Raw genomic sequence first — 22,211 nt, 5'->3', positions numbered from 1 at the left:
AGGGCAGTATACGCTGCTGCTCCCCTACTTTTTTCTTCATAACAGCCCTGTAAGGTAGGTGAGGCTGAGAGAAAGTGACTGCCCCCAAGGTCACTCAGGAAGCTTTGTGGCTGAGCAGGGATTTGAATCTGGGGCTTTCAGATCTGAGTTCACCTCCCAAACCACTACACCATCCTGGCTCTCAGAACAGATGGAGCTGACTATTGGGGCCTGGGAATTTTGTGTACTGAACTGGGGCTTCATAGTTCTGGTGTGAAGGTGCAAGTTTCACTTTCCTGTATTTGAATTGTGCAATTACATGTTGGTGCTCATGGAGAAGGCACCCTGGCCACATTTCCACTACAGCTTTAATCCACTTACAGTGCACCTCTATTCCCTCAACACAATCTGATGGACTGTAGTATGTTAAGGAATTTGACAGCCACTACCCTTTTAGAGCTACTCTAGAATGCATTGGGGAAAGAGAAGTGCACTAGAAGTGGATTAAAGCTGTAATGGAAAGGCAGCCCTGGATAGGCTGAGATTGAGTTACCCAGATTTATCTTGTCATAAATTTGTTTTGTCCACTATGGTTTGCTTGTTTTGTCTTGGCCTAAGCCCCATGGAAGCCCAGGCCCTGAGGATTCCACCCCCCGCCCTCCCTCTCCTCAGGTGTGCATACCGTCCAGCTTGGGACAGATGAGAGCACAGACACTCTTGGGCATGCGTATTTGTGCAGGTCAGAGACAGGCCTGGGAGACAGAGAGACAAAAGCAGAGGAGTGGGAAAGAGGCTGATTAGGGAACTGATGTGGTGTGGGGGTGAAGACACGGAGTTGCAGACCTGGACTCCCCCAGTTCAGATCTTGCATTTCCTACAAAGTCAAGATGTGGTCTTAGGCAAGGAGCTTCCTCTCAGTCTTGGCTCTCCAGCTGCAGCACTTCCAGATTTGTTGTGAGCACCACATCAAACAAACAGCTAGATAGCACTTTACATGCTCAGGAAGTGCTATAAAAATGCCATATAGGATGATCCCTGAATTGCCTCCATGCCCTCAGCCTTTGTGTGCAGAACAAAGGCAAAACAATGTTCTTGAGTCCTGCTCAGGTAGGAGGCGCAGCAAAAGCACCCCTTTTTCTATGGTAAAACATCCCCCCAGCTAGTTGGTATCAATAAAACATACACAGTTTCAAAAGAAAGACTTGGCTCTCAATTTCATGACTGTCTACACATCTTCTGAAGTATCAGAGGTTCCTACTACTATGGAACAGAGATCCCTAAGAGTTGTTTTCCTTGTGTGGAAGCAGTGGCATAGCTAGAGGGGGTGCAAAGTACCAAGTTTTGCAGGGTGCTTCATTGTGACATGCAAGTAGATCCTCCCCCTCCCCTTTGGAGTCATTCCGGGTGGTGGGAACAAAATGTAGGCAAATGCAGGGTGGCAAGAAGGTGGATGCCTCCATTTTGCTCCTACCACCCAGAATGGCTCTAAGGGGGAGGGGGAGGGGCCACTTGCATGCTGTGCTGAGGCTCCCTGCAAAACATAGTGCTTTGCACCCCCTCTAGCTATGCTGCTGTGTGGAAGTCTGGTCTAGAGGGCAGGAGGTCTGGTCTAGAGAGCAGGAGGTCTGGTCTAGAGGGTAGAGCCTCCATTGCCTGAAGATTAACATCCACAAGGTCGCCAGTTTGAGGCCACCGGCACCGTGCGACCTTGAAGCAGCTGGCAAGCTGCAGCTGAGCTGTTCCATCTGCTCGGAGCGTGGGAGGATGGAGGCCAGAATGTTAAACCAGATCGGAGTGTAACACCTTAAATGTAGTGGATCTTGAAAGAAAGAACCTTCTTTCAATTTGTAAAAATCCCTGCGTGGATTTAATAAGCCTGCCTATGTAAACCGCCTTGAATAAAGTCTTGAATAAAGACCAAGAAAAGCGGTATATAAATACTGTATATTATTATGTATATTATTATTAAGTGTGGGGCAGAGGATGTGGTCTGCCCCACACATCCTTCTCCTGTGACAGTCCGGAAGGACGAGAGAGAGAATGTGGAGAAAGTAAATAGTCTTAAGAACCACACATTCTGCGAGGGTGGTGGTGGACAGGTCGATGTAAGTGTCGACCCAATGTGCAGCGGCAGTAAAGAAGGCCAATTCTATGCTGGGGATCATTAGAGAAGGTATTGAGAACAAAACGGCTAATATTATAATGCCATTGTACAAATCAATGCTGAGGCCACACCTGGAGTATTGTGTCCAGTTCTGGTCGCTACATCTCAAAAAAGACATAGTGGAAATGGAAAAGGTGCAAAAGAGAGCGACTAAGATGATTACGGGGCTGGGGCACCTTCCTTATGAGGAAAGCCTTGGGCTTCTTCAGTCTAGAAAAGAGATGCCTGAGGGGGCACATTATTGAGACATACAAATTATGCAGGGGATGGACAGAGTGGATAGAGAGATGCTCTTTACACTCTCACATAATACCAGAACCAGGGGACATCCACTAAAATTGAGTGTTGGGCGGGTTAGGACAGACAAAAAAATATTTCTTTACTCAGCGTGTGGTCAGTCTGTGGAACTCCTTGCCACAGGATGTGGTGACGGCATCTGGCCTGGATGCCTTTAAAAGGGGATTGGACACGTTTCTGGAGGAAAGATCCATTACGGGTTACAAGCCATGATGTGTAGGTGCAACCTCCTGATTTTAGAAATGGGCTATGAAAGAATGCCAATGCAAGGGAGGGCACCAGGATGAGGTCTCTTGTTATCTGGTGTGCTCCCTGGGGCATTTGGTGGGCTGCTGTGAGATCCAGGAAGCTGGACTAGATGGGCCTCTGGCCTGATCCAGTGGGGCTGTTCTTATGTTCTTAACCCTGGACGTCAGTGCACGTCACAGCTATTCCCTCTCCCAATCTTGACTGTTCTTCCCACCACCACCACCACACATACCCATCAACACAACCCCTGACCTTATGCTCTTTACCTTGGCGTCCAGCAAGTGAAGGTCCATTCTCTGATGGGTCCATTTGGATCCTGATGAATCGTTTGCAGAAGCTATCCTTAAACTGGGGTGTGGTTTGGGTGGGTTACTCAAAGTTGGGTTTCCAAAGCACAGCAATATGAAGTCAATGTTGCCACTCTCCAAAGCTCAGTAATGACACCAACCCTCCTGCCTCTGTCATCAGTCCGAGGAGCCCAATGATAGTCGTGGAAACTGTCCAAAAGCCCACCCCCACAAACTGATGAAAGCATCTCCAACAAAGGAAAAACTTTTGAGTTTTATCATTGGCAAAGACTTGACAGCAGTTGGAAGAGGACAGAAAGAGGAACTTACACAACAGAGAGGGAAGTGGTTGCTGTTGGTACTCCCACCTCAAAGAAAATGAATGTTCCAGAGTCATTTTCCCAGAAACCACAAGCCCCACAGCGTCCGTAGACATGCTTGAGAGAGCAAACGCAGCGTTTTGATACAGGACCCGTTCTGACTTGTTTCTGTTTTGAGACCTCCCAATCGAAGACTTTGGTCTCCCCTAGAGACTCACCTGCATTTGTAGGGGTTTCACATGACCAGACCAGACCATGGCTTCTGGTCTTCTTTTCAGGGACCTTGGGATATGGAGACCCTCAGATGACCCTGCAGTGCCTCAGCAACCTCATTTTTCTAAGAAAGCAGAAACCAGTCATACTTCACTTGGAGACTTGCAGAAGCTGAAATTCCCGTGTGATGCAGTATAGCCCTCACTGGTGCTGCTGCATCGCTGCATGCTGCAGTTATGCATCATATCATGCATTTAGTTAGGATTATTTAGTTAGGATTGGGCTGCCCAAGACTTCCTTCCAGGTAAGCGCCTCTAATGGGACTCACTTCTGCATAGCTTTGGGCTCTTAGGCTCATGACAATGTGAAAACATGAACCATTTCAGTGGGGAGGTGGAGGAGAGAAGAGAGCCAATGCTCCTCTTAAGTTCTAACAGCCTTTTACTTTGATCTAGAGCATGTTTGTTCTGAAAAATCACCATGCCTAAGTGCTAGAATCGTGGCCCTCTCTGCCCCTCACAGCAGCCATACAACCAGCAACTGACATTGTCATGTGAAGAGGAGGAGAAAAAGCCTGCACCATCCCTAAGCACTACTACTTCCCATGTTGAGTGGCCCCATCCTCCCATCAGGGAAGATGGCCTGGGAAGAAAGCAGGCTGACTAGTGCACCCTGCTTTCCCTATACTGGATTAGCAGCTGAATGGAGAAGAACCTTGGTAGTTTGTAGAAGCTGCTGCCACCCTGGCCTATAGAGACAAGGCAGAGGAAGGTAGTCGGGAGGGGGGGGAGGAAATACCCTCCCAGGAGAACACTGAATTCCAGGGTTTCGTGTATATTGAACCATGATTTCTTGTTCCGCTATGAATACATGCCAGCCGGCACTTGAGGTCATGTTATGTCATGTCTGTGCTCAGAAAAATTCTGGATTTTGGAACGTTCTGCTCTTCCGAATTCTGATTAAGAGGCAATCAACTTTTACCTTAAACCTGGAAAAGTTAGGAGGTGGGCTTGAAGTAAAAATAGCAGAGAAAGCTCTTGGTGGTTAGCAATGTATACTTGCGAAATTCTTTTTTTTGTGTGTGACCTATCTTTGTAGCACGGAATTGTGTAATTCGTTTAATCTAGTATGAATAAATGATGACAACTTTAAAAAAAAATGTACAAACATTTTCCAAATGTGGTCCATGCTGTTATTTTTCTCACGTGTTAATGTCTCTGACAGCAGCAATTTGCCCAGCTATGTGCTCTTCTAAGCCGCCTGCCTCATACATTGCTACTGGACATAGTGATAATTCATAAAGAATCACAGCGTGAAAAGTTTGAATCTTCTTCCCATTCCCTTCCTTTGTCTTCCTTCATCCATGGGGGGGGGGGGGGAGGAACCCCACACATTACATTTCTTCCCAGCAAGAAAAAGGAAGGAGGGGGTTTGTGTCAGAAACTAAGATGCCCAGCCTAAGTCCAAGATGGATTCCGTTTCCTGGTTCGCCACCCGTGGTGAACAGCTCTAAGAGATTGATATGCTCACTCTCTCTGCTCTCATCCCCTAGAAGGTTCCTTTAATAAAAAGAATAATGGGCAAGGTCTCACAAATGTGATTACATCGTGTGGTACATCTCCTATCATTCCAGTTCCTCTTGGGATCAGTTTGCCTTCCCTTCTGTATGTGTATAGCCACACAGTACTCTCCTTTTCTACTGGGTCCTCCTTGACTCCAGAACCTGCAAGAGAGACATTTGTGAGACAAGGGTGCAAAGCGAGGATGTCACAGCCAAAAGAGACCATTGCCGGAGAGAGTGAACAGAGAGGGAGTGACATCTCTGGAGAACAGAAAGTTTAATAATCCCAGGTCCACAGATCCCTCTTTGCCAAAGGAGAAATGCTGAAATGAACCTCCATCAAATTATTCTCACATATTTTATTAAGAATATTTATACACCACTTTTCAATAAAAAGTAGTTCCCAAAGGGGTTTACATAACTAAACAAATAAATACAGGGCCTTCAATATCCACAGGGGATCGGTTCCTGGATCCCCCACAGACACTGAGAGTCTGGTCCAACAAGAAGCTGACGGAACATACCAAGATCCAGGTCTACAGAGCTTGCATCCTGAGTACACTTCTGTACTGCAGCGAGTCATGGACTCTTCGCTCACAACAGGAGAGGAAACTGAACGCTTTCCACATGCGCTGCCTCCGATGCATCCTCGGCATCACCTGGCAGGACAAAGTTCCAAACAACACAGTCCTGGAACGAGCTGGAATCCCTAGCATGTATGCACTGCTGAAACAGAGACGCCTGCGTTGGCTCGGTCATGTCGTGAGAATGGATGATGGCCGGATCCCAAAGGATCTCCTCTATGGAGAACTCGTGCAAGGAAAGTGCCCTACAGGTAGACCACAGCTGCGATACAAGGACATCTGCAAGAGGGATCTGAAGGCCTTAGGAGTGGACCTCAACAGGTGGGAAACCCTGGCCTCTGAGCGGCCCGCTTAGAGGCAGGCTGTGCAGCATGGCCTTTCCCAGTTTGAAGAGACACTTGGCCAACAGGCTGAGGCAAAGAGGCAAAGAAGGAAGGCCCATAGCCAGGGAAACAGACCAGGGACAGACTTCACTTGCTCCCAGTGTGGAAGGGATTGTCACTCCCGAATCGGTCTTTTCAACCACACTAGATGCTGTGCCAGAACCACCATTCAGAGCGCGATACCAGAGTCTTTCAAGACTGAAGGTTGCCAACTAAAATGGGAGGGAGGGGGAGGCCAGCAACTGGAAGTGCTTCTCCAAAGCTTCTGGGAGGCCTTCTAAGGCACAGAGAGGCTGCATGTGACCTCCCCACACCTCAGAAGACCTCATGGACATGACTGGAAGGCACTTCCGGTTACATCCATATGGTCCCAGATGTGGGCTCGGCCCCCGCAGTAAGTGATATCTGAGGGCGCCAAACCTGTGGATAAGGAGAGCCCACTGCAAATGCTTTCCTGTCCCCAATGGCCTCACAATCTTAAAAAAATGCAGTTGACGTACCAGCAACATACACTGGAAAAGACACAATGCTTGGATGAAGAGGAGCAATTTCTCTTCCCCCCAATACAAAATATAAGAGGACACCACTGAGGGTTTCCCCAGGCCTCCTATTACCTTATAATGCCTTATAAGGCATTAAAAAAAGTCACTTCCAGTTTTTTTTTTAAATGGAAGTGACTCTTTTTTACTCTGAGAGTCAGTCTGAGGCTGGCAGAGGCCATGGGTGGATGAGGGCGGTCTCTGCTGGGCTCAGAAGACCCTCTGAGGCAAGGGGGGAGCAGAGCTTCCCTCGCCTCTGAAGGGGGTGCACAAGCAGGGTACACACAGGGGAGTGTGGATATGATCCGCAGATAAGTGTAACTGCTGATATGGGATCTACAGATATGGGGGGGGGGGGCTGTAAATTCTTTTTGGCAGTTCATCCCCCTCCCCAGTTTTGGTGTCCTGATGCTGATGTTGTTGGAGATTTTAGGGGTTAACCTAGCTTCTCTCAGAGAAGGAACATTAGGGAAAATGAATAGTGTTTTTCTGTTAAAAACAAGGTAGAAAATGTCAAGATGACCTGCAGAGAAAAACATGTGTGTCATAGCATTCCCAAAAAGAACATTCCAAGGTGTTGTGAAATCAAAGTGCAAGGCAGAACTTCTCCATACATAGATAACGGATTTCCCAGTGAGGGCTAGAGCCATGCACCAGTATGCCAAATAAGGAGAGGGAAGTGACATGAATATCACATGGGTCACTTGTTTTTCATAGAGTACAAGTATAGGAGTTTTGGGTGTGGTTTGGGGAAGAAATCAAAGATCCACCATGGGGTAACTTAAAACCTGTATCCATCCAAATCTATTCTTAATCTGTAAATAGCATGTAAATAAATTTTCTATATGCTTATAAAGAAGTCTATGTCTGCTTAGCAATTTGACCCAGAGACCAAGTCCCAGAAATCTCTCTATCAATGTTTGTCTCCAGTTCCAGTGGTTCTTCTAGCAAAAAATAACTAGCATGGTTTCACAAATGTCATGATAAATGTTTCTGGTACACTTGAAACATAGGACTACAATAACCATGTACAATGGCCAAGACAATGAGCCAGGATGGTGTAAATGGTTCTGGAGTTGGACTTAGACCTGGAAGTTCAAGGTGCAAATCCCCACTCAGCTAAGAAGCTTCCTGGGTAACTTTGGGCCCGTCCCTCTTTCTCAGCCTCACAGATCTCACAGGGCTGTTGTGATGACAAAAGGAGAGAAGGAACCATGTACAACACTGTGACCCCCTTGGAGAAATGGTGGTATAAAAAAATGTGAGGGGGGAAAAAGGAATACGGTTTCTATACTGGTGTGTAAGTCTTTCCTTAGTTCCATGTCACATCATTATTTTGGTTCTCCAGAATTTGAATGTACAGTTTGCAGTTTCAAAAATTTCTCAAGAAAAGCCAGACCCTCTACAAATGGCAAAACAGCTCTGTTCTGAAGCCTGCAAAAATTAGAGGGATCAGGAAAAGCAACTAAGGCTGCAATCCTAACCACACTTTCCTGAGAGTAAGCCCCATTGAACAAAATAGGACTTGCTTCTGAATAGACCTGGTTAGAATTATGCCCTAAGTCCATTTAAAATCCTCCTTTAAGCTGTTCCAGTGTGAAGTCCATTTTATGCCTCAGGAACGTAAAGGTGAAAGGGAGCAAGTCTCCATTCCTACAAAGGCAACACGGTTCTCTCCTTTCAACCTCCTTCACAGGTATCTGCAGGTACTACTGTACATGCATATACAGGCAGAGATGCATAGTATCAACAGAATTTTTTAAAATAGATTAAATCATCAGCAAAAGTCATAGAGAAAGGAGTGGGGGAAACAAACAGGTGGGGAGACATTGCTCTGTCTAGCACAAGGGTGTTTGTAGAAATTAATTTACAATGATAATATATGTATGCGTTTTGCACACTGAACCTGTACTACAGAAACAACAAGGACTGTCATTATTTACTCACGTTGCATTGTCGTTAAAAGGAGTCTTGTCCACCCACTGCCACTGGTCTGTTCCCTCCTGATCGGTGAGGCCAATAAAAAAATTTGCATCTTGGCTAGTAAGGGCTTCTAGATGAGATGTCAAGAAATCCTGCATTAAAATGTAAACCAACTTTCAGTGAATCACAGAACATTCAGGAAGGCGATGGAGCTTCTGCAGGGTAGATGTACTTGGAAGCCTGTCACAGAGTTCCCAGTTCATTATATTTGGCCTGGATCCTCCATGCCAAGGGGCTGACTTTTGGGTCTTTTTACCACCTGCTAAGCACCACCACAATGCTCCCCCTCTGCCATTTAAAACTCAGTCCTCACCGCTGCCAAGTAGCTCTGCCCTCCTCCTCTTCTCTTAGACCAACTGTGCTCACGTAGATGGCCGGGAAGGAGAAAAAGCGGAGTCCTGGGGCTCCAAAGCATGCTGATGGACAGCAGACCAGACGAGGCGGCAGAGGCAACCCTTTGCTCTTCCTGGGGGAGTTCCTAGCTGGTTCCAGACACCAGCACCACAATTCTTGTCCAGTAGCAGCCACTCAGCCCAGTCCATTGTTCAGCTAGGTTAGTGCCGGCAGGGAGGAGGTTGTGTATATGTGTGTGGGGGACAAGCTATTGCAGAGTTAACTAAACTAGCAGGTAGTGGGCAGGTTCAGCAATAGATAACAGTATGTATAGTCGGTTCTTTTTATACAAGTAATTGAATATTTTCGAAGAGCAGAATTACCACCCACCTCGCATATTCTGTGGCTGTGTTCTCAGCTATCTGTGGTCTGAATGTCTCTTCTGCCTTCCTGAATGCAGCGGAGGTGTTCAAAATGGCACCTGCGACTAGCGCAGAAGACTATGGGAAGCATTTTGAATGACTCCGCTGCCTTCCAAAGCTCTCTGCTGCCTTCTGAACATCTCTGCTACTGGTCTGCACTGGATCTGGAGTGTCTTTGCTGCAGGTCAGTTGCCTCTCCTCCCCCTAACCCAATTGATCCCATAGGATCAATGATTCACTACCTGCAATTTCAGTATCTGCTGGACTTTTGCATGGACCTAACCCTCGCAGATACTAAGAACCAACTGTATTTAGGAATCTCAGATATGGATCCCTGCTATTGAAATTGGGGTGCTGGATGTGTGCCCTGTTTTTATCTATGAAATGTTGGAGGGTATAGCTGAGTAATCCAGACAAATGCAAGTCCATTTAGACCTTGCAAATCGTGTGGATGTTGTCCATGTGATTGGGAAGGGGGGGGGTGCGAATACACCAGCAAACCCTGCCCCAAGTATACTGTATTTTGTCTTCCTGATCAGGCTCCAGAAGTGCATTGGAGGGTTTTGCTGTCTTTCCCCCAGTTGCGTGGATTTGTACAGTCTGAATAGGGCTAATTTAGCAATGCATCATCACTTTCATTACTACCTTTGAAGGTTAGTTCTACAAAGTTTCCAACTGTGCTACCAGCAATAACATCATTATTAATGTAACATTCTTCTAAAAAAGAATGTACTCATTACTCTGTATGAGAAAATGCTACATTAGAGCATTTCAATTCCCCCTCCCCAAATTTCCAGTTTTTTCCAGAAAAAATCAGAAGCAAATTCTTCAAAAATTCTGGAAAAAAGGGGAGGTTGATATATATATATTTTATTTCTCTGAACTTTCCCATATCTGACTCCACTCCTTAAGTGTTGGTGAATGTGCTGATTCAGGTAATTCTGGTTTTGGGGGTCATATAAGAGTTGGCAACAACACCAGGGCATGCCTTCTGAGTTTGAGATGCTGCTAACCTGGCATCTCCAACTTTTCATACCAGATTCTCCCTGAGATCCCCTTTCCTTCAAATACATAGCAACTCCCTAAGGTTGGCACTTTGTTCCCAGGACAGAAGAAGTCCTAGCAGCTGACAGCAGAAGCAGCCTGAAAGTGCCCTTGTTCAGAATGCCTTTCACGGTAGGGAGGTTCTAGTGCTGCAGCAAAATACAGGATATTCAGTGGCATATCTAGGGAATGGCAACTATGAACACGTGCCCTGGACAACACTTGAAGATGGGCGCCACAGAGCAGAAAGAATAGGGGGCTGCCAGCCAGTTCACTAAGCTGCTGCCACTGCCTTGTGTTCTGGCATCCCCTCCAGCGAAATCTCACTGCTGTGATGCTCCAGCTTCTTCTCTGTAGGCCGGTCTCCAAAGGAAAAGCTGGAATGCCACTCCAGCAAGACCACCAAGTTGCCCTGCACTGACACCTCCAGTCTCTGTGGCTTTGCAGTCCCTTTGTCGTGCCACTCCAGTCTCTCCCCTGGAGGCCAGCCTCCAAAGGAGAAGCCGGAAAGGTGCAGCAGCAAGATAGCTAAACTAACCAACAAGGGAGCGAACAAGGAAGTGTCGTCATGACATTGTGACGTCTCAGGACATCACAATGCTTCAGTCCCAGGTGCCCCGATGCCTAGATGCACCACTGAGAATATCCAGTTCCTTCCAAGCAAACATAACCAGTGAGACAGAATCTCCCTTCAAAGGCTGGCATTCTGCTTGTAGGGCAGGCGAACCCACAACCACTTGCCTGCTCTGCTTCTGAGTTTATCACCACCAGGTCAGAGCCCATCTCTATGCAGTTTTGCCTACTATTATTCCAGTTCGTTCTATCCTGAGAGAAGTAGTAGCAGCGGAATCCATTAAGCACCCAGCCCTTCTTACAACATGACACTTGTTCTGTAAAGGGAAGAGGGAAACAAAATGAAGAAGCCAAAATTTTCTGCAGCTGGAAATAGCCATTGTTTTTGTCTATCTTTGGCTTGTTTTTAATCACACTCAATATAAGGTGTGTGTGTGTGTGTGTGTGTGTTGCATGTTACACGAGTGGTGTTACACTTTCTTTTGTCTTGAATATATGTGGAGGGAAGTGTCAGAAGACAAATGCACATGCACTTTATAATGTTGGATGCTAATCAGATATATGAGTGGCTATAATGTCTAAGACAGTGATTTTCAATCTTTTCCATTTCGTGGCACACTGACAAGGTACTAAAATTGTCAAGGCACACCATCATTGGCACCCTGCCACACAGCTAACTGATGGGTTGTTAGCTGTCTTGAAAGAGCACTGTGGGACAAGTCTGGCTGCTTTTATGCATAGGAGCATGTCTGTTTATTTCAGGGTTTTCTTTTTCCATATAAAACCTATTATTTCTTTTTGCTTTTTCAACAGTTCTTATTGATACGTTTTAGCATTCTTTGAAAGAGGAAATTTGTTTTTGGTGAAAGGCACATTTTAATTTTCAATGTGTTCCCAGGAAATGTTCTGAAAATCCGTCATTCATTTCAAAGGTTTTTACTTGAAAATTAAGGATTCAAGTCCAATCATGCCACAACAGGGCTGTGTATGATGTACATTTGATCTTCTCAAAAATGGTTACAAACCTTTTTCCTTGGGGCTCTTCAAAAGGCAGTGCAAGTCTGTGGCATTCTGGAGTTTGCAATTCTGGGGTTCTTTCTCTGGACTTCCCTGGAAGAGAACTGGAAAAGGACAGGTGGCAGCAATCTGATCTGGTATCACAGAACTCCAAAATAACATCCACTTCCTTTTCTTCTGCTTAGTCAATGTCAATCCCTTTTGAGTTTTTTTTTTTTTAACACTAAAGAGGATTTTCTATATTTGTTGCCCTGCAGTGTCCTTTCACATAAGAAAATAACAAGAGCCCTACTGGATCAGATCAAAGGTCCATCAGCTTCCTGTATCTCACAGTGACCCACCAGATGCCTCAGGGAGTACACAATGCAACAAGACACCTGCATCCTGTTGCCACTCACTTGCATCTGACTTTCTGAAGTAGCTTATTTCTAAAACCAGCAGGTTGGTCATCCCCATCACAGCTCTGTCCGATCCTCTTTTAAAGGCATCCAGGCCAGATGCCATCACCACATCCTGTGGCAAGGAACTCCACACTGGGTAAAGAAATATTTTCTTTTGGCTGACCTAACTTTCCCAACACTCAGTTTTAGTGGATGTCCTCTGGTTCTCTGTGAGAGGGAAAAAGAAGCTCCCTCTATCTACTCTATCCATCCTATGCATCATTTTACATGTCTCAATTATGTCCTTCCCTTGAGTGAAGTGTCCCAAATGCTGCAGCCTCTGCAGCCTCATAAGAGGAAACATATCATTCCAAGTTATAGAAGGATATATCCTGCATCCTTCTCCTTGCTTTGATCTCTTACGAGAATTTCTGTCTGGTATCTTCTTTCTTTGCAGGAATCTGTTGCTCTGAAGCTGATTGGAAGACACAACGTGATTGGAAGACGCAATGCCCATTCACCCATCAAGCAACATACATGGTTTACATGGGGAAAGTCTTCATGGAGCCACAATGTCATCAATATCCTATTGGGGTGGGTGGGTCTCAGTGGGAAGAGCTCCACTGATATCCTAATCCCTGTTTTGTTCCTGACATGCCTTTTTCGTTCTACTCGAACTGAATAGCTAGTGCAGGTTTGGGTAGACCCATTGGGAACCAAGAATTTGTATGGGATGGAAAATATAATATTCTTTTACTTCCTTCTCCCCCCCCCCCATGGTCTCTAGCTGTCTGCAGCATGCAACAGACCCTGTGCCAACACCACTGCACCCTGCAGGCAGGATTTCATTAGGATGGGGCTGTGAGTTGGTCACCTCCAGCGAGCCATCATCTCTTGGCCTAACTGACCCAGGTGGTTTTTATAGTCCCTCCTGAGTTACCTGGCGGTGCTTACTTCCCAAATCTCTTGTATGCTTTTGCTATTTACACAATATCCTGCTTTCACAATAAAATGGAACCATTTTAGCAATATCAACATTTTAACTCATGCGGCCCTCCTCATCTGCAGGTTTGACCCCCACAAATTTGACTAGGCACAGGTGCTGAGCTTGCATCTGGAGGGCTTCAGAGAACTCCCAGACGGTTACTGGAAGAGTGCCTTCCTGTCATGTCCAGGAGGTGTTTTGAGATGCAGGGAGGTTATGTGCCTAAGAAGGCCTCCCAGATGCTTCTGAGAGGTGCTTCTGAGAGGCAACTCCCTGCCCCCCCCTGTAGATTTGATTATCTGCAGAAAACAGTATCCAAGGAGGTCCTGGATCCTCTATGGATTCCAATGGGCCACTATAATGTGATTTGTCCTTAGCATAAAATATGATACCATGCCTAGAGGGTTTTTTTTTCTGTTGTTGTTAAAAACACATAAAAACACAAAACACCACATTTTTGTACTTGAACTATCCAAATAAAAGCACAAAACACCACATTTTGGTGCTTAAGATATTTTCCAGAAATTAAAATAGATTACTTTTCCAGTGAAAAATGAAACTGTGGCTGCATCTGCTGTCATCATGGCTGCAATCCTATTCTCACTTTCCTGGGAGTAAGTCCCATTGAACACAATAGGACTTACTTCTAAGTAGACCTGCTTAGGACTGTGCCCTATATCACCTACCTAGTACATTTTAAAAGTGTTTAAACTTAAGAAAAGTGAGAACTTGGAATAAAAACAAATAACACAGCTTTATGCCTTTCAAATAACGAAATCTATGAAAAAATTAAACCATTTTGAAACACCCCATAGTCATTACACAGTCTCTAGTCTAAATCATAAGCTTAAATCATGTCTGTCATAAGTTGTTTAGTTTCAACTATATTTTAACAACTAGATGATACTTAATCAAGGTTGTCTTTTGAGTTATAAAATATTTTCCCTCTCTATAATACACGACTACCTTATTCATATTCATATTCCTCTAGATTGATTTTGAGGCCTTTATCCAAAGACTCTAACATACTGCTGCAATAATTCAAAAATAAGCTCAGAGGAAGATTGTTTAGGAGTTAAAATCAGAGTGACATCTGCATCTATGGAAATGTTCAGGTCCCCAAAGGAGACACCTTTAATTTTTTTCCTCTACTACCATTTTGATTCTAACTGGCATCTGTTAGGAAGAGGTCACTTGTTGGAGCATGTCACCCACTTGGAGCTACTCACAGTTCTAGGTTTTAATTTTTAACACATCCGTATTCACAAGAATTGGAAACCGCATGCAAGAGGGGGCTTTTCTTTCTCAGTGAAGATGGTTGCATAAATGAATTGTATTCAAGGCCCTTCCAAGGAGATTACAGTCCTGTGACTACACATGAACCAGCCCTCTTCATATGGGCATAAGTACCCCTGTAGCGCCATCTGGTTTTTTACTGATCCACTTTAATGGATCAATTATGGGTTGACCAAGCTTCAAGGGTTTCTTATGATCTCTGTTAGGGATTCCTGGCTCCTATCCCAGAATTACCAGTCCTACTGTTCCCCAGAGAGAGAAAACAATTGCTATGGCAGTTTAGGTCTTCCGGATAAATCAGCCTTTGAGTCACAAGAGTCATGTAACTCTCCACAACCATCATTGCTCTTTCTCTTGGCTTTGTCCACTTGGTTTCTCAAAGAACTCCCTCCCCTTTATACTCACCGCTGAGGACAACTCCAAGTACAGCAGACCGCAACAGCAAAAATCCTATCATGACCCACAGAAACCAAGTGATGGGCTTCTGGAACTCAGCTGGGGGTATTTTAGTTCCTGATGAGGCTGAAATGAGAAGGCCGCCCCACCACAATTAACTGCAGGTGTAAACGCAAGTGTACTTCTTGCAGACTTCTGGTGGCGCACCATCCAGCTTGGAACAGTTTAGTATTTGTGCAAGAGAAATACATGTATTTTAACGTGTCTGGAGACAGTGAGAGTCAGTAGGAGGGAGGAAGAGGCTGATAAGGGAATGGATGTGGTGTGCAGGTGAAGACTCAGAGTTGCAAACCAGGACTTCCCCAGTTCAAATCTTGCATTTGCCACAGACTCATGATGTTGCCTTAGGCAAGTAGCTTCCTCTCAGCCTCCACTTCTCAGCTGCAATACTTCCCAATTTGTTGTAAGGACTATTTCAAATGAAAAGCTACATAGCACTTTACATGCTCAGAAAGCACTATGCAAACGCCAAGCATGATGATTCCAGATGATCCCGTGCCCTCAGCCTTTCTGTGCAGAGCAAAGGCAGAAGATGTTTCTTGAGGCCTACTCTGGCAGAAGGTAAACTGTGTGTTGGAAAAAGGGGGGGACTCTCTGAGTCTCTCCAGTAGACTACAACTTGTGCTCAGCCTCTGCTGTGATTACGCAGGTCCTGGGGCGTCTGTGTTACCTGTGTTATTATCATGTCATCGAGCTCTGGGCACTGTGCCTCCCCAGCCTTGGACCTCATTGCATGTCACTGCTATCCCCCCCCCCATCTTGACTGTTCTTAACACCACCACAACAACACATACCCATCAACACAACCCCTAATCTTCCGATCTTTACCTTTGTGTCCAGGAACTGAAGGTCTATTCTCTGATAGGTCCATTTGGATCCTGATGAATCCTTTGCAGAAGCTGTCCTTAAACTGGACAGTGTTTTGGGTAGGTTTTTCAAAGTCAAGTTGATAGAGCAAAGCAACATGAAATCAAGCTGTTGTCACTCTCTCCAAAGCTTTATATTGACACCAACCCTCCTGCATCTGACAACAGTCTGAGGAGCCCAATGGCAGTCAGGGAAACTGTCCGAAAGCCCATCCCTCACAAGCTGAAGAAAGCATCTCCAGGCCAAAGGAAAAATTCTTGGGTTTTCTCATTGGTAAAGATTCAACAGCAGCTGAAGAGGACAGAAAGAGGAACTTACACAACAGAGAGGGAAGTGGTCGCTGTTGGCCCTCTTACCTCAATGAACTTACATGTTCCAGAGTCATATTCCCACACACCACATGTCCCACAGTGTCCGTAGGCATGCTTGAGAAAGCAAACGCTGCGTTTTGATACAGGACCCATTCTGACTTGTTTCTTTTTTTGAGACCTCCCAATCCAAATCTTTGGTCTTCTCTAGTGACAGACCCAAAGCTAGTGAGCTCACAGAGGGTAAGAGTGCCCGGGTCAGAGCACCAGCATGACAGGAGTTGCACTGACGCTCTAGGGTGCCCCTGCCCTCTCCTCCTATAAAAGAGGAGGTCAGGGGGGCAGCCCAGTCCAGTGCTGAATCGCTGCTGGAGAGGCAGCTTCTTGCCGCCTCTCCAGGAGCGCTCCTGGGCACCCCTCCTCCATCGGGAGAAGGCTTTACTTAAAGGGACAGAAGCTGGCAGAGCTGCCGGCTTCTCTCCCTTTAAAGAAAAAAAGTGGGCAGGTGGGTGGGTGGTGGTGGTGGGGAGGCTTGAGGCAGCGCCCCTGGAGGGTTGGCGCTTGGGGCATTTGCCCCGTTTCCCCCCTCCAGGTATGCCAGTGCAGTAGAACAGGGGTGCCCAAACCCCAGCCTTGGGGCCACTTGCAGCCCTCGAGGACTCTCAATGCGGCCCTCAGGGAACCCCCAGTCTCCAACGAGCCTCTGGCCCTCTGGAGATTTGTTGGAGCCCACACTGGCCTGACGCAACTGCTCTCAGAGTGAGGGCGACTGTTTGACCTCTCGCGTGATCTGTGGGATGAGGGCTCCCTCCACTGCTTGCTTTTTCATGTCTGTGTTGCAGTAGTGGCAGCAAAGACAAGGCCAGCCTTGCTTTGTGCAAGGCCTTGTATAGGCCTTGAGCTATTGCAAGACCTTCATTCATTCATATAAGTTCATCTTTAATATATTCATTTATGTAAACAGATGTAAATTTATTCAAATTTTAAATTTAAATTAATTCTTCCCACCCCCGGCCCCCGACACAGTGTCAGAGAGCTGATCTGGCCCTCTTGCCAAAAACTTTGGACACCCCTGCAGTAGAGCATGGAAGTCTGGGAGTCATGGCAACCAGTTCCATCCCAAATGGACTCAGCCTAGGCAGGGAAAATAATAAAAAAATGCAAGACGTTTATTAACAGACTGTAAAATATCAAAATAATGGCAGGAGGGGGCGGAGCCAACACTCAGCGAAGTAGCAGTGAACCTCGGAGGGCTCCCGGGGGGGGGGGATTGCTAAATACATGTGTTTTTCATGTTCCGCGCTTTGTTGCCAAGAAGATGGTACGAAGAGCTGAGAGCTTGAACGGGGGAGTCTTTTGAAACAGGCAATTTCAAAGATTTTCACCCGTTTGCTCTGTGCTGAATCACATCGTATCCCGGTCACCATCTTTGGAGATTTGGAAAGCTGAGAACGCACCTTCCATACAACAACATGACAGCGAAAAAAGCTTTAAAATTGTAAGTTACCTTGGATCATTAAAAGGCAATAACAAGAATTGTAATCAAAAGGTTGGAAGGAGAAAAAGATAACTTTAAGATTATTTACGTTGGCCGGTAGCCACTCAGAGGGGAAGTGAGCGAATCGGGATCTAAAAAAACCCCTGCTGGAGTAAACACAAGATTATTTTGTTTAATGGTGTGCATGGAAAAGAAAGGACTAATTAATATTCAACGGCTGAAAAAACCTTTACTTTCGTTTTCCTAGCAAGAGGCTTGAAATCTGCCCTGCTCATTTAAAGCATAATAACCTAATTTGACTGTGTTATTGACCTGGATTATTGACACACCCTTTTTGGAAGAAGGGATGCAAGATAAAGATTTGGATGACTCTTTGATGGTTTGACTGATTTGACATCGATATTGACTGGGCATGGAATATTGATCTATACTTTTTGGATTCAAAAATTGGAAAGTAGACCTACAAGAAGTGGCTGGATTTGATACTGATAAAAATGGCATTTAAAAATTCAAAGGATGTTAGTAAAAGCCAGACCTTATTAATGGATTTCTTGATGGATTTTAGAAGAGAAATGGAACAACAAGTCTGAAAATTATCTGAACAAATGAAGCAAACAAGCTCTTCCCTCGTAAGTACGCAGGAACAGATCACAAACAATAGACAAAAGAAAGAATGGATCAATTGTTGGTGATGTCATACACTTGGGTTTCTCCCAGGGTTTTGGGGTGCTCAGAGTTGTTGGTTCCGAACCCTAGAGCCCTCAAAGATCCCTGTTCGGTAGTATTGCCACCACCCTGTAAGAGCCAGTGTCTCAGTCCAGGGATACTGGGACCTTCTAGGCTTAACTATATCCCTTGTAGGCACTGAGCACTTTCTTTACTTAAAGTCTCAGTCCTCAAGTTACTAGTCCACAATGAGGATTTGGTAGCTTGCTGAACAGCTAGGCAGGATTCTGAACCTTTGTCCCCAACAGACAATGAACCAACATGGTAAAAGGATTTTTACTTTATTAAGTACATAGGGTTACAAAAAGTTACAAAAGGCAGCAATTGCTAGAGGCATAAAAACTTCTAGGAAACATATCAGCATAAAATAAATAAGCTAACTGGCTAACTCTATTATTCTCTGACTCTCACCTGAGTCAGCTTCTTTTGTAGATCCTCAGGCCCAGTTACCTATGGGCCACATGGTCCTGGCGGGGCAGGATGTGCACCCACCACCTATCTCACCAAAAGAAAGACCAAAAGACCCTGACCTGCAGAAGTGGGGCTGGAAGCTCGCCCTCTCAGCTCTTCCCTCCCTCCTGGAGATCTACAGCTGCATTCCATCCTTGATGGGCGTCTTTCTGGCTGCCTAGGTGCTACATAATCACCTTCCATTGAGTTGTAAATTCTTAGCAGCTAGGACTGCAAGCCACTTCTGTGTTACTGTTTTAGCTTGGTTCAGGCTTTACATGTTACTAGGCCTAAACTGTACATATTCTTCATAATAACAACAACAACAACAACAACAACAACAACAACAACAACAACAACAACAACAACAACAACAGGTATTTATATACCGCCTTTCTTGGTCTTTATTCAAGACTTTATTCAAAGCGGTTTACATAGGCAGGCTTTATTAAATCCCTTATTAAATAGGGATTTTTACCATTTCAAAGAAGGTTCTTTCTTTCAAGAACCACTACATTCAAGGTGTTTCATTCCGATCTGGCTTCACATTCTGGCCTCCATCCTCCCACGCTCAGAGCAGATGGAATTGCTCGGATTCAGCTTGTCAGCTGCTCCAAGGTCGCACAGTGCCGGTGGCCTCGAACTGGCAACCTTGTGGATGTTATCTTCAGGCAGACGGAGGCTCTACCCTCTAGACCAGACCTCCTGCCCATATTCATGACAGGTGAAATTAAAGAAGTGGAGTATTTTGAAATGAGACAGGAGACGGAAGAAGCTATTGTCACTATAACAATTAAGAATCTTAAGGAAGAAAAAAGAGGAAATGTTGAGCAAGCTGTCTCAAGAAGAGGAAGAATTTATGGATTAAATCCAAAAACAACAGAATGAAGAAGAAGAAAGAAAAACAGAGAGGGGCCAAGAAACTTAAGAGATTTAAGAAGAAAAAGAAGAAATGGAAGAAGCAGTGGGAGGAGTAAGAAGGAACACTGATAAGACAGAGAACAAAGCAAGCACTAAGACAGAAAGTTAAAATGGCTGAACAACAAGTAGAATTTTTTTAATCATATTAAATCAAAATAGATGTAAAATGAAAATTTGAAATATAAATATTGCGAAAATTAAGTGGTATTAAGATAAATAAAGGTTATTTTTTAAAAGAGAAGTTATGTAAGATAATCTGCAGATGGTATTTTATCCTAGAGGAAATAGAAAAAGTGTAGCCTGGATCATCAAACATGTTGGATCAGTAAAGAATTGAGGGAATTTTTTATTATGTGTGGTGGAATTGCGAAAAAGTAAAGAAATTTTGGAAAGTGATATATAACATGTTATAAAAGATATTGAAGTCTGTATTACCATTTCAATTGGAAACATTCCTCTTAAATGCGATATTAGAAACTAAGAATCAGATAAGAAAAACCTTATTTTAAATATTAGCTTAGTGGCAAGAAGACTGCATAAGTAAAAGTTTGAAGCCTTTTATGATTGGATAGATAATTTTAGAGAAAAAATATTGATTGTTTAGTTAAACTATTAATTAGTAGATTAATAAATATGATAATTTTTGTATTAATGAATAATTTAGTTTGGACCAATGTATGTTGTAATCGATGGTCAATACTCCCAGCCCTAAGTTTATCCAATCTTCCTTACCTGTATCTGTAATAAATAAATAAAGTATTGCAAAATAAAAAAAATAAAAAATAAAAAAATAATGGCAGGAAAGAACAGCACTAAAAGGCAAATAAGCCCCCCCTCCCCCAAGTTTCCTTTAGTAAAAAATAACAGGCTTGGCTTCACAAATGCGATGAGATCGTTCAGCACATTTGATATCATTCCAGTTCCTCCCACGTCTGGGAGGTATGCTTTTGCTGATGTACATGACAGCACATTTCTTCTCGGGATCACTGGGTTGTCCTTCCGTCCAGAACCTGCAAGAGAGAAGTTTGTGAGACAAGGGTGCAGAGCTAGGATTTCATAGCCCAAAGAGACCACGGCTAGCGAGGGTGAAAAGAGACACAGAGAGGGAGTGACACAGGCATCTCTGGAAAGCTGGAAGGAGTATAATCATTTCTGGCTTGCTTGGCCCTCTCTACCAGAGAAATGCTGGAATGCAGCCTGGATCAACAGATTTCCTCTCGCATACTGTACATACATTGTTTTCAGAAGCTCAATCCCTCTCCCCAGTTTTGGTGTCCTCAGGATGATGCTTCTCCCCAGTTCCTGCGCTGCACTAGGACCAATATCCTGCAACAGAGGGGAGGGGGAGTATTGTTGCCTGGTTGGGCAGCTGATAGGCTTGGACCACTTCAGTGACGTAGCTAGGTCATTTGACAACCAGGCCATAAATTTTAGTCACCCTCCCATATGACAAAATTTGTCAGTGGGTAGGGGCACTTGCCAGGATGGGGAGTGAAATTGGGCGCCAGTCAGAATGGGAGCTCAGGTCTACCCAGCAGGTAGATCTGAGCTTTGAGTCCAGATGGGAACCCAGGTCTACCTGCCTGGAAGAGGTGGCTCCAGAGGGCAGTGGGAATGGGAGCCCAGGTCTACTTGGTTGATAGATCTGGGCTAACACAAGTCCAGATGGAAGCCCAGATCTACCTGCCCATCAAACTTTGGCTACAGAGGCAAAGGTTCAGGTCTACAGGCCTGGTTGACCTGGGCTCTGGAGTTGAACCATAATAACATCTCATTGCCTCTTTCAACAATCAGTCTCATTGGTCCATTCTGAGTTATGGAAATTGTACTTTTTGTTACATAAGATAGACGCATTTCTGCTTTTTAGGCCATAACCTTTGATAGAATGAGGGCATTTCACTCTGGTTTGTTTTGTTGCATTCAGCTGTAAATTGTCAAATTCGTTTCATACAGCGGGCCAAAGAACTCAAATAGGATGCGGTGATGGCACCTGGTCTGGATGCCTTTAAAAGGGGATTGGGCAGATTTCTGGAGGGAAAGTCCATCACAGGTTACAAGCCCTGATGACTATATGCAACCTCTGGGTATTACAGGTAGCTTATCTTTTAATGACTGCTGCAAGGGAGTGGCAACAGGATAGGAGTCTTGTGTGCTGCCTGAGGCATCTGCTGGTCCACTGTCCGATACTGGAAGCTGGACTCGTAGATGGGCCTTTGGCCTAATCCAGCACGGATCTTCTTCTGTTCTTATGACGACATTGATTTATTGTAATAATGTAGTCTATTATTATTTGGTGATAGGGAAATGTCCTCATAAGAATGGAGGAGAGCTGCTGGATCAGGCCAAAGGCCCATCTAGTCCAGCTGCCTGCATCTC

General features: G+C 44.9%; 1 protein-coding gene across 2 annotated transcripts; it reads right to left on the bottom strand.

Moving 5' to 3' along the window:
* Window positions 1-4,730: 4,730 nt before the first annotated feature.
* Window positions 4,731-16,136, bottom strand: LOC136655907 (C-type lectin domain family 4 member A-like). 2 transcript variants are annotated; one of them, XM_066632637.1, is made up of 6 exons: window positions 15,894-16,136; window positions 15,015-15,131; window positions 11,957-12,052; window positions 11,100-11,248; window positions 8,524-8,651; window positions 4,731-5,232 (listed from the first exon to the last, which is right to left on the bottom strand). In XM_066632637.1, exons 1-6 carry the CDS (start codon window positions 15,934-15,936, stop codon window positions 5,058-5,060), a joined length of 708 nt encoding a protein of 235 aa, XP_066488734.1. In that variant the 5' UTR covers window positions 15,937-16,136; the 3' UTR covers window positions 4,731-5,057. The 2 variants fall into 2 exon arrangements, with proteins under 2 accessions (XP_066488734.1, XP_066488735.1); XM_066632638.1 differs by lacking the exon at window positions 15,015-15,131.
* Window positions 16,137-22,211: the final 6,075 nt, after the last annotated feature.

This window comes from Tiliqua scincoides, chromosome 6 (genome assembly GCF_035046505.1).
Source record: "Tiliqua scincoides isolate rTilSci1 chromosome 6, rTilSci1.hap2, whole genome shotgun sequence".
In the NCBI taxonomy this organism is placed as follows: Eukaryota; Metazoa; Chordata; class Lepidosauria; order Squamata; family Scincidae; genus Tiliqua; species Tiliqua scincoides.
The sequence above is the reverse complement of the archived record's forward strand: the minus strand, read 5'-3'. Positions and strand labels throughout refer to the sequence as shown.